At 48.1% G+C, this 12,930-nt stretch overlaps 1 protein-coding gene across 2 annotated transcripts in view; it reads right to left on the reverse strand.

Annotated features, from left to right (window-relative positions):
- CCNJL (cyclin J like) overlaps nucleotides 1–12,930 on the reverse strand; it is a 64,790-nt gene that overhangs the window by 31,695 nt on the left and 20,165 nt on the right. For both annotated transcript variants that reach the window (XM_004009544.5, XM_060416604.1), the window contains exon 3: nucleotides 2,857–3,070. In XM_004009544.5, coding sequence (XP_004009593.2) covers nucleotides 2,857–3,070 — 214 coding nt within the window. The remainder of the gene's footprint in view (nucleotides 1–2,856; nucleotides 3,071–12,930) is intronic.

Below are 12,930 nucleotides of genomic sequence, written 5' to 3' on the forward strand. Positions count from 1 at the left end.
TGGTGGTCCAGGGGTTAAGAATCTACTTAGCAATGCAGGGGATGAAAAATAAATAAATAAAACTTGATCACAGAGAGGCAAAGGGTGGTTCTGCCACTGGTCCGCCATGCACCAGCCCACAAACTCTTGCTTTTCTTCCTCTTTCCACAATCTGGAGACATGGGTCCTTGACCGGCTCCTGTTTTATGGGAGCAGAGAAAGTGCATGTGGGTGAGGGGGTTCCATCTATGCAAGACCCTCACCTGGAAGCAGCTGCAAAAACCCAAGAACCGTCATCCTTCTTATCTGGGAATTAATTATTTGCTAGGAAATTAGCAGAACTCAGAACCTCCTGAGCAAGGTGACCTCCCTTGTGGCTGACAGTTGGCCTGGGGAGAGGCAAAGGAGGAATGAATAGGATTTCAGGCTGTCATGGAAACTTTTCTTGCCTGGGGCCCCTGAGCATATGGCAGGTGTCCTGAAAAATCCATTCCTGCCACTTGAGGCTGGCTGCCGCCCTCAGACGTGTGGGTGTGTCGGGGGCTCTGCCTCTCTGTCTGAAAGGCCCCCTCCCTCTGCCATGGCAGCCACTGAACAAAGAAGTCCCCAGCGCACACCTCCCGCCCCAGCTCCCCAGACAGACGCCGGAGCCTCGGGGGACCCATGGAAATCCAAGTCTCCCGCCCCAGGGGCCTCGATGCAGACCACAGATCACAGACAGCAGCAAGCCAGAGGCCACGGCGCAGACTCCCCGAGGCCCCCCCCCCGAAATGCGACGCGTGTCCTGCCTTCCACTGACAGGGATGTCTCGCCAGCCCCCAGCTCCTCCCAAGACCAAAGAGAGCTGCGTGCTGACTTGGGACTTTGAAGTAGCAAGCAGGCCAGTCTCCCAGCAAGCCAGGCTGCCTTATATCACAAGGGAAAGCCAGCTGGTCCAAGGTAGAGAAAATCACAAATCCGGAAGGCTGTAAACCCAAAGCTGGCACAGGGATTATAGATAACGGCAGGTGGCAGGGTGGAAACCAAGGCAGAATGCTAAAAACTCTAATGCCATGTCTTTGGAACTGGGTGATGGTGATGAAGGGTTCGCAGCAGTGTGCCAGGGACAGACAAAGCCACTGGAGAAAATGGGCATGGTCTTCTTGAAGCATCAGTGGAAGTCAAAGAATGGGGAAGGGCCCCCTGTAACAAAATAGGACAATAACGTAATGTAGCGACGAAGGCAAAATCTGATTAGATGGCAAGGAAATGTGACTGCAGCTGGTCACTTTGGGGTATCTGCTCTTCTGCATTAAGGGCAACTTGGAGAAGTGTGGGCGCCCCACTCTAAGGGAACCCTTGGCTCCACTCATTTCCTTTAGTCCACAAATACTATATTCTGAGGCCTTCCTATGTGCTCCTTTCCCCTCTGAAACTCACTGCTTAGTGGGAGTGTGCTGCTCAGTCACTCAGTCCTGTCTGACTCTTGGACTGTAGCCTGCAGGTTGGACTGTGACCCCATGGATTGTAGCCTGCAGGTTCCTCTGTCCATGGGATTCTCCAGGCAAGAATGCTGGAGTAGGTAGCCATTCCCTTCTCCAGGGGCTCTTCCCGACCCAGGAATTGAACCAGCATCTCTGGAATCTCCTGCGTCTCCTGCACTGCAGGCGAATTCTTTACAGCTGAGCCATCAGGGAAGCCTGCTTAGTGGGGGAGGTGGGTTTTAATTAAAAATCCACGACACCGTGGAACTGTACATCAGAGACACCTTACATACGCACCACTCACTCTGCAGGCAGTGGTGGAGTCTTTCTTGGGGATGCAAGCGCAGGGCCCAAGTGCCGTCTAACCAAGACCAGATGGGCGGGGGAAGAGAATGGAGGCTCTGGGCAGAAGGAACAGCATATGCAAAGCTCTGTGACAGGGGAACAGAGGGATTGGCTGGAACCCGGGGATGGAAGAGGAGAAAAGCATGAGGTCAGAGAGGCAGTACCCTGACGGCTGGTCCTTTTAAGATTGTTGGCAAACCAGGGGGAGATTTTAAAGTGGCAGCATGGTATGGCAGATTGTGTTTGGACCAGACCAGGAGCATGTTCATTTCCTACCCAGGCAGACAGACAGATGGTCAAAGCCATGCTGTGTTTTAGTGAGGCCTCATTCAAAGAGGCCTGTGCCCAGGCCTGACAAGTATATGAAGGTCCTGCTTGGGCCCCATACAAGCAGTCACATTTCTAAACACGTCTAAGGACAGTGGTTGCTAGAGTTCCCCAGCCACTCACCTAGCACATTCAGAGGCCCTGTGTCAGAAAGGAGGTAACATGGGGTTAAGACACAGATTCTGGCATTGTGCATTTCTGGGCTCAAATCCTATCTGCTATAGACCCAAGCAAATTTCTTAACCTCTCTGTGCCTTGGTGAAATGCAGGTATTCAAAGATCTGTCTTCTAGAGTCATTATGTAGATTCTTTTAAGATCAAGTTGCTAAAATCCTTATGCCTTATAGCCTAGTACATTTTAGATGCTAAAGAACATGTTGAGTATTATTACTATAGCTTGCATTCAGCTAGGGCTTCCCTGGTAGCTCAGACGGTAAAGAGTCTCCCTGCAGTGCGGGAGACCCATGTTTGATCCCTACATCGGGAAGATCTCCTGGAGAAGGAAATGGCAACCCACTCTAGTATTCTGGCCTGGGAAATCCCATGGATGGAGGAGCCTGGCAGGCTCCATTCCATGGGGTCACAAACAGTCAGACACGACTGAGCAACTTCTCTTCTTCACATTCAGCTAAGGATGAATACAGAAGATGCACAAAGACCTGGAAACCTAGAACAATTCGGGAGCATGTGGGCTCATGGAGCAGGAGGGCACAGCGCAGGGAAGGAAGCAGGGTCCACGTACTTGCGAGCAGGAGGCAGGAGACCGCCACGGCGTAGAGCTGCTTGGAGGTGGTGATGTCATAGCGATCCAGGAAGTGATCCAGCAGGTAGACAGCCAGGTGCCGGGCAGCAGGGCAGAGCTGGCAGCGGCTGCTCAGCAGGGTCAAGATGTCAACTAAGAACCGGCGGCTCTTCAGGAGCGGGGAGTGGGCTCGGAAGGTAGGCAGCTTCAGCTCCTGGAACACGTAGGGCAGAAGAGGGGGTCAGGGCTACCTCCCGGGAGCCTCAGGGAGCATCAATTCCCTCCATTCCCTCTTTGCTTTCCTTCAGGCCCCAGATGGCCTTCGCTCTATTCTAGAAACTCTTGGACCATCCCCCTCCAGCCCTTGCTGAGCACGTGAAGTGTCAAGAACGTGAAGACAGAGGCAAGGGAAGCAGCCTGAGCATTCCCAGCAAAAGGTCGACTGCCTGAGACGCACAAGGCCATAAAACACATAAGAGGACTTAAGTTGGAGTCCCAAGTCCAAATTCAGGTTTTTCCACTCAACCAGGTTGTATGACCTTGGTCAGCCCACCTTCACCTTGGCTTCCTTTCCAACAGCTGAGGATTAAATGAAAAATGGATATAAAGCACCAAGAAGCCAGTAACCTCTCAGGGTCCTCGGCTTAATTTCCTCTATGGGTGGGATTGTGAGAAACACCGTTTTGAAAAAAGTTCAGTGTAAGAAAGGTTGTTAATTCTGAGCATAAGGACTTCCCTGGTGGTCCAGTGGTTAAGACTCCATGCTCCCAATGCAGGGGGGCCGGGTTCAATCCCTGGTCAGGGAACTAGATCCCACACGCCACAACTAAGAGTTCATATGCCACAACTAAGGATCGTGTATGCCACAACTACAACATCCTGCAGGACACAATGAAGATCAGAGACCCTGAGTGCTACGGCTCAGACCTGGCCCAGCCTAATGGAAACTAGAGTACAGAGAGCTCCAAACAGCCTTCGCCCAGACTCATTAGTTGTTACTCACCTTTTCCTTCTCTATATACACACTTTTTCTAAAAGTAAGTTCCAGCCATCATCTGTCCCCTTGAAGAACCTAAGCCACCCCATTTTGTTAAAGAAGACTCCATTTTAGAGTTCTGAGGAAAGAGTCTTTGGAAATCCCCTGACCTCACCCCACCACCTGTGAGCCAATTAGATCCCAGATCAGGATCTCCTGACTTTACGTTCAGGACTTATGACCTGCCAGGGAAATTCGAATTAAGCCCAGGAAATGGGAACCAATTAGAACCCGTAGCCAGCCCGGGAAATGAAAACCAATCAGAACCCAACACCTAACCCTTCCACAGAAGGTAACCAATTAGACATCTCCCAACCCGGAAACTCCCATTTTTCGAATTTTTTGCGCTAGAATACCCTATATAAGCAATGTAACCCAGAGTTCGGGGCTCCTCCCTATAGCCACTGCGTGGGTAATGGTGGGAGCCCCAGTTGGAGCTTGGTAATAAAACTCTTGCTTTTGCATCGGACATCGGCTCCCTGGTGGTCACTGGGAGATTTCGAGACTTGGGCATAACACCCTGAGGAGGTGACTTTTCCTTCATAATTTATAGACTACTGTGTCATCTGAATTTATCAGTCAAACACAAGTAAATGCAACAAGAAAACTATGTCACCCAAGATTTTGATGAATGAAAAAATTTTCTTATACCTCTACCATACATTTAACCAAGCAGATCAGACACAGTTTACTTAGGAAATGTCTTAGCAACATTTTGTCAAAAAGGGAAACAAAAAAAGAAGCAAAAATCCAGGAAAAACGTAAAGAAGAAGCTGCAGAAAAGGAACTGTGAGAGCTCACTAAGGGCAGGTCAACTGGGGGATGAGATTAAAACAAACTGGTGACCCTCCCCTGCCTAACACCCTCTCTTAACCCTCGGGCTGTGAGTAGCAACAGCTTTGGGACAAGGTGATAGCTGTTCATTCACTCATTTAAGAGATATCAATTCATTCATTTCACTCAGTAAGTATCAAGTACCTTTTATATACCAGGCATTATTCTAGGCAGAGGGGGTATAATCAGGAATGAGACAGACACAGACATGAATGTAAGATTAAAACTGTGAAACTCTTAAAAAAAAAAAAAAAAACAGGAACAAATCTTTATGATTAGGTTAGGCAGTGGTTTCTTTGATATGACATCCAAAACAGAAGGAATAAAAAAAAAGAAAAAAATGCATAAGTTAGACTTCAAATTTTAAAACTTTCAAAAGACACCATCAAGAAAATGTAAAGATAACCCACGGGATGGGAGAAAATATTTGGAAATCACAGATCAGTAAGAGACTCTAATTCAGAACATACAAAGAACTCTTACAAATCTTCAATAAAAAGACAAACAACCCAATTTAAAAATGGGCAAATGACTGAACAGATATTTCTTCAAAGAAGGTATAGAAATCGCCAATAAGCACATGAAAAGATGCTCAACATTATTTTAGGAAAATGCAAATCAAAACCACAATCAGATGCCACTTCACACCTACTAGAATGGCTATTATAAAAACAGAAACAGAAAATAAACACATGCTGGTGAGAATGTGAACAAATTTGAACAAACTGGAACCCTCAGACACTGCTGGTGTTAAACAGAAATGGTGCAGCCACTGTGGAAGATGATTTGGCAGCTCCTCAAAATGTAAGAGTTACCGCATGACCTAGGAATTCCAATCCTTGGTGTACACTCAGGAGAAATGGAAACAGATGACCACACAAACACTTGAACTGGAAAGTTCATAGCAGCATTATTCATAATAGCCCCCAAATGAAAACAACCCACATGTCCACCAACTGATGAATGGAAATATATGGTATACCCATCCCATAGAATATTATTATTCCACAAAAAGGAATGAAATACTGGTATGTGTTAGAACTTGGATGAACCTTGAGAACATTATGTTAAGTGAAAAAGATCCAGCCATAAAAGGCTACATATCATAGGACTCTCTTTGTATGAAATGTGCAGCACAGGAAAATCTGTTAGGGAACTGTTGACCAAAACTGTCTGCCTGGGTCAGGCATGGTAATAACCACTTGCATGAGCTGTCTCACAACAGGAGGTCAGAGATCCCCATAAGGAACACGGTGCTGCCACTGAAAACTAACCAGGAAAATCTGGGAGGGGCCAAAAGGAGAGAGGAGTCACCAACCCATAATATGTCCGGCCAACCTCCCAGAAATCCTCCCTTGGCAGAGAGAATCTGGCGCCATCAGGAAGGACCCTAGTCAGACCAAAAGTGGGCACAAGCAAGATGACTGGCCACAAACAACCTGGTAAGCTAATCCCATTACCATAAAAACTGAGACTGTGCACCACGAGGCAGAGGAACCCTCTGCCCAGGAGGAGGGAACCCCCTCCAGGGTTCCCTCATCCCACTGTTCTCTGCCTGGGTGCCCCTTCCAATAGTCTTTTGCTTTGTAAGGACATGCGTCTTCTCAGACGATTCGCTTCCGAGTGTTAGACAAGAGCCCACTCTTGGGCCCCCCTTCTGGTAACAAATCCATACAAACAGAAGTTAGATCAGCGAATGCTGGAAGCTGGGGGCAGGTGGGAAGGTTAACGGCAGGAGGAACCTGCTAATGGATACGAGGGTTCTTTTAGGAATGATTAAAATGTTCTTGGTGTCGATGGTTGCACATCTCTGTGAATACACTAAAAAGCGACTGAATGTGACTTCAAAAGGGTGAATTTTACGGTATGTGAATGATATCTCAATGAAGCTGTTATAAAAAAAAAATAACAGACACATCACCCACTCTAATGGAGTTTACGGCCCTGTTGGAAAGAGATGACCATCAAAGAGTAAGGCAACTGCAGAATTCCAAACCGGGATCAGCACTGCAGAGGAAAGCTGTGGACGCTGAAAAAGCTGCTTGTCTTCCCTGAGGGAGGGGAGATCTGCCCTCTGAAAGCGAAGCCTGGTAGAGATTTCATGCTAGGATCTCTTCTCTGACTTATTCCCCCAGAACCTGAAGCCACAACACCACTCTCTCAGTAGCCCTAAAGCTGTGATCATGGAAGGTGCCCAACGTCTAATCAACTATTTCCTGTCCCTAACATTACACATGGAGAAACCAAGTGTGACGAAGTCCTATAGCCCCAGGGCTTAACTAACAAGAAATATTAGATCTGAGACTAGAAGGATTTTAATGTATCCTTTTCCTCAACCTTTTATTTTTTTTTTTAAATCATGGAGAAAATCTTTTCTAATAAACAATTTTTAATTGAAGTATAGTTGATTCACAATATTTTGTTAATTTCAGGTTACATTAAAGTAATTCAGTTAACATATATATTTTTTCAGATTCTTTTCCAATATAGGTTATTACAAGATATTGAATACAGTTCCCTGTGCTATACAGTAAATCTTTATCTATTTTATATGCATCTGTTAATCCCATACTCCTAATTTATCCACCCCTCCTTTCCCCTTTGGTAACAAAGTTTATTTTTTATGTGTGAGTCTGTTTCTGTTTTATAAATAAATTCATTTGCATTATTTTTAGATTCCACATATAAGTGATAACACATATTTGTCTTTCTCTCTCTGACTTACTTCATTTAGTAAGTCACATGATAATGATACTCTCTAGGTCTGTCTATCCATGATGCGGCAAATGGCATTATTTCATTCTTTTTTATGGCTAAATAACAATCTGCTATAGATATGTACCACATCTTCTTTATCCATGCATCTGCTAATGCACATTTAGGTTGCTCCCAAGTCTTGGCTATTGTGCTGCTATGAACATCGGTGTGCTTGTATCTTTTAGAGATAGAACTTTCATCTTCTCTGAATATATGCCCAGGAATGGGGTTGCTGGATGTTATCACAGATTTTTTTTAGTTTTTTTAGGGAATGTCCATACTGTTTTCCACAGTGGTTGCACCAATTTACATTCCATTCCCTGGTGGTTCAGTGGTAAAGAATTTACCTGCAATGCAGGAGATATGGGTTCAATCCTTGGGTCGGGAAGATACCCCCGGAGAAGGAAATGTCAACCTACTCCAGTTTTCATGACTGGGAACTCCCATGGACAGAGGAGCCTCATGGGCTACCGTTCATAGAGCTGCAAAGACTTAGCAACCAAACAACAAAACAGAGTCGAAGGGTTCCCTTCTCTCCACATCCTCTCCAGAATTTATTATGTGTAGACTTTTATAATCATGGACAAAATCTTCACTTCTTTAAGGAAAGGATTTGACTTCTTTGGGTATTTTTCATCTTCACTGTTTGATGGATTCATGCTACCACCATGGGACTTCAAGCTCCTTGAGGGTGCAAGTCTGGGTCTGCCTCTGCCCTGGTGTGACAAGAACATGGTCAGATGCCTGGAATTAAATGGTGAAGGAGTGAAGGAAGGGAGGGAGAGAGGAAGGGAGGGACTGCAGTGGTGAGTACTGACTGCCCAGGGCCCAGAGGAAGGTGTGGCCACTTGTGTAGAGTAGCAAGTCAGTGGGAACCTCAAGGAGACCTGTCTAGTCAAATTCTGGAAGGACACCTAGGAACTAACCTGTTGAAGATGAAGGGGAAAAGGAAGTTCAGCTGGAAACACAGCACCTGCAAGGCCACACTGGTGTCCCATCTGGGGAAGCTGGAGCCCTCGGAACAGCCAGAGAGGGAGAGTATGCTTGAACCAAGTAGGTTGCAAGGGTGGACGGGGTCTCAGTCTATATGTCCTGCTAAGATGGTAAAGAACCCACCTGCCAATGCAGGAGACATAAGAGACACAGGTTCAATCCCTGGATTGGGAAGATCCCTTGGAGGAGGGCACAGCAACCCACTCCAGTATTCTTGCCTAGAAAATCCTATGGACAGAGGAGCCTGGCAGGCTACAGTCTATGGGGTCGCAAGAGTTGGACACGACTGAAGGGATTTAACATGTAAGATATCCCGCCTGCCCTGTGGGCAACGGGAGCCAGTAAAGGGTTTGGAGCAGGGCAATGACAGTAAGGGGTTTAGAGCAGAATGGCCTTGCAGGGAAGAACTCTCAGTCGGTCTTGCCCTGGCTTATAGCCAGACAACTGGTAGCAGCAGCCAATTTGCGGCTGCAGCCCTCTCATCACCAGGATCCCCTCCCCACCCTCCAGCAGCCCCCACAAGCTTGCAGCCTACTTGGGTATTTCCTTTAAGCAGAGGGTTCTAAGGCTCTTGACAAGAAGCAACAACAATCTCAGATATTTAGTGTTCCATAGGCAACAGCTGCCGGAAATTAGCGAAGTGACCTTTGGCCCGGGTTGCACTGCCCTCATCCAGGCGGTTCAAAGGCTCCAAACACAAGAAGTCAGATATGCAACGTCCTGACTGCTCTCTGATTTTAGCTCAGCCCGACAGAGCTACACTCCCATCCTCTGCATTTTCCCTTGTGTAGGAAAAGCTCAAAGCCAGATGCTGTATGTCTTTCCTCTGCACACCCTCCTGCAGAAAGAGCCCATTGGCTTGAGCAGATTCTCTGAGGAAGCCATCGGTACATAAAACAGCTATGGACCTTTGGAACAGGCAATAATAGCTCAAGAAGGAGTCAGCAGGTAGGGCTTCATGGAAAAGGCTGTTCTCAAGGGTGTGCAGGCTTTTAGGAAGGAGAACAGCTGTCTGTGATGCTCCCCAGCTCGACTTCTGCTCATCCCTCAGACAGGTCTAATCGTCACTTACAAAGAGACGCTTTCTCTGATCCCTCACCATTCTAAATCAGGTGTCCCTTGTTAGCACGCTGTTCTTCAAGACCAGATATTTACTTATTCACGTGTCTCTTCCTGCTAAACTCTAGCTGCAAAGAGCAGGAGCCACATCCCCCCTGCCAATACCAACTGCCCAGAGCCTAGCACAGGGGCAGGTGCTCAAAAAAATCTCTGCATAAGTTAAAAAAAGGAATGAGCATCCATCAAGAAGGCAAGGAGGAAACGTACATGCATGTTGCTAAGTGAAAGAAGGCAATCTGAAAAGCCTACATACTGTGATTCCAACTATATGACAATCTGGACCAGGAAAAACTATGGAGAAAGTAAATAAAGATCAGTGGATGCCAGAGGCTGGGTGGGGGAGAGATGAACAGGGGGAGCATGGAGGAATTTCAGGGCAGTTAAACTACTGGGTGTGGTATTACAATGGAGGATACATGTCATTCCACATTTGTCCAAACTCACAGAACGTACACCACCAAGAGTGAACCCCAGTGTAAACTGTGGTCTCGAAGTAATGTGTTTATGTAGGTCCACTACAGGAGCGCTTCCTGAGCCGCCCCTCACTGGCTGCTCCTTTCGTTTCTGGAATTCAGGTGAGGATTTGTAGGTTCACTGACTTGTTAACAAATGGACCCTTCTGGTGGGGGTTGTTGCTAGTGGAGGAGGCTGTGGATATGGAGGGGAGGCAGGGTACACGGGAAATCTCTGTACCTCCTGTTCAATATGCTCTGAACCTAAAACTGCCTGAAAACACAAAGTCAGTTAAAAAATAAGAATGAACACAAGGACATCCCTCCCTGTTCCAAATACCCTCCTCCACATTTAGGGGAACAGCCTGGCACGGAGTGCAACATTAGGCAGTTCTGGGGTGGAATCTCACCTTTACTGTTTACTAACCCTGGACATGTGAATTCTGAACCCTGGTGTCCTCACCTGAAAAGGAGGTCACACTGTCATAATGCAAAGCATGTGGCACTTAACAGCACTTAGGCCTGCCTTTCCCTCAAACTGGGCAATCAACCTTCAGATAAGTTGAGCTTATTTGCCTCGGTCGGGCTCTCAAAGGATCCTGATTTGTACTGCTGAAGAAGGCATTCCACCTGAGGGTTTATAGCTGGGCTGGGGTCGGGAGATGGGGGTGGCGGTGCAGAGAAAGCTGCCTGCCTCCACATGCTCTGCAGAGACTGAGAGCCAAAGGAAATTAGCACTCTGAGCCTTCACTTCTGCTCAGCACCTCAGAGCAGGGCGATTCTTTGGGAAATGAACAACAAACCAGGACGCCAGCATGCCTACCCTGTTTAGTTGAGAGTCTGGTCAATTATTCCCCTAACCCAATTGTGAGTGGGGGGTGGAGGGGCGCCAGGGAGGGTTGGGGTGGGGGGTGGGGAAGGCATCCATTACAAGGGCTTTGCTCTAAGGATCGCATTCCTCCCAGAGCACTCTTGACCTAAGGCAGCTCGAAGCAGCTGGGTGCACGAAGCCAGCCCCTCTGCTGAGCCGCCTGAATTCCAGGAACAAAAGAGCAGCCAGCGAGGGGCGGCTCAGGAAGCGCTCCTGGATTAGGCAGGCACTTGGCAGGCAGGCAGGCAGCTGCTGGCAAGGGCGAAAACGGGGCAGGAACTGGCCAGGCAGGGTGACCCTGCTCATGGCGGGGCCAGGGGCAGCATCAGTGTGGCCAGCACAAAAGCCACACTGAGAAGGGGCGGGGCAGAGGCTTCCTGAAACTCTCCCTTCCTAGACCTTTATCACCTGAGCCAGACGGGAGAGCTTTTTATTTGCCCTCCCAGAAGGTTGATTGCCCAGTTTGAGCAGGTGGGGGCACAAAGACAGATGGTTGTGATGGGGTTGGGGAGGGTGGGCAGGTGGGACTCCACCTTTAAAAAAAAACACAAAAAAACTGCTTTTGCTATGTCAGTTGTTATTGTTTAGTCGCTAAGTCGTGTCCGATTCTTTTGCGACCCCATGGACTGTAGCCCACGAGGCTCCTCTGTCCATGGAATTTCGCAGGCAAGAATAGTGGAATGGTTGCCATGCCCTCCTCCAGGGGATCTTCCCGAGCCAGGGACTGATCTGGATCTGGTACAGCTAAGGGCAAATGAACATCTGGTGAATGAGGGGGTGAATGTATTCATGGATGAATGGAGTGTTCTGTGATGAACACAGGTACAACCCAATCAACACCAACTGGGGGAACTTCCCTCCACCTGGAGCCTTCTCTGCCCTCCTCTCCCAGATCTCCCTTACCTTGTCCTGTACCCTTCCCTGGGGGTAACCAAGATGGTTGGGGGACAGTCCCAGGGTGAGAAGCTCCAGAAGTGCCATCCTGGAGGAGAGGAAGGTGATGGGTGTCAAGACAGGCTGGAGTCCTTTAGAAACACTCTCCTCCTGCCCAGAGGCTCTTCCAGAGGCTTACAAAGCAGAAAGAGGACTGCCTGAGAGGGGCAGGGCTCCACGAAAGACCAGGGACAAGTGAATCATGACCTACATGAAGCCCCAAACCAAGTTACACACAGAGAAGGCAAGGCCGCCTGGAGTGCAGGCGTCCAGACCCCTCCCTCACCCCCAGCACAGAGGCACTGACCTTGGCAGAGGTGCAAACCCTGCCTACCTGCACTGTGCTCAGATGTGACTGGGAACAGGAGCAAGGCCAGCTCCAAGGGCAGGCTGATAGACCTGGAGCCCACAGCCAGGAGAGCTGGGTGGGGACCCCAGCCTGTCACTGCTGCAGGACAGATGGGCAGGAAATTCAGAGTGTGCTCCTCATACACAGGCTCTGCTCACATTTTGAGGCTAACCTCAGAGGGCTCTGAAGGTCACATGCACTGTGAAAGTTCAGCCAGTCACCCTGGTTTCTCACGATGGGAGGAAAGGAAGTCTTCATTTGACCCCATGGTGTCTTGTGCTGTGTTACTTTCTAATTGCCTCTTAACCCACTCTTCCTGCCGATCTCAACTTAAAGGTCACTTCTGAAGAGAGTGTCCCCAGGGAATGCCCCTGTCAGAACTCAGGGGCATCCAGGACTTTCTATCCATCTCTCCATCCATCAATCCACTGTCCTTCTTCATCCCTGACAGCAGACATCATGAGGACAGGGGCTGGGTTTGTCTTGTTCAGCTCCAGGACACCAATGCCTAACACAAAAGAGATACTCAATTCTTCTAATCTCCATATTTTGGGAACGGTAAATACTTGAAATGAAAAGGCAGGAAAAAACGAGTTGCTCCTGATTTATGTTGAATAAAACTATTCATCTAGCTGGGCAATTCAAACTACTCAAAGCCTGGCAGTGTAGGGGCGGGGGTTGGGGATGATGCTGAATTCCAGGGGAAAGGGAATGTTGTCCTTGCCTCTCA

This window comes from Ovis aries, chromosome 5 (assembly GCF_016772045.2).
Source record: "Ovis aries strain OAR_USU_Benz2616 breed Rambouillet chromosome 5, ARS-UI_Ramb_v3.0, whole genome shotgun sequence".
NCBI classification, from domain to species: domain Eukaryota; kingdom Metazoa; phylum Chordata; class Mammalia; order Artiodactyla; family Bovidae; genus Ovis; species Ovis aries.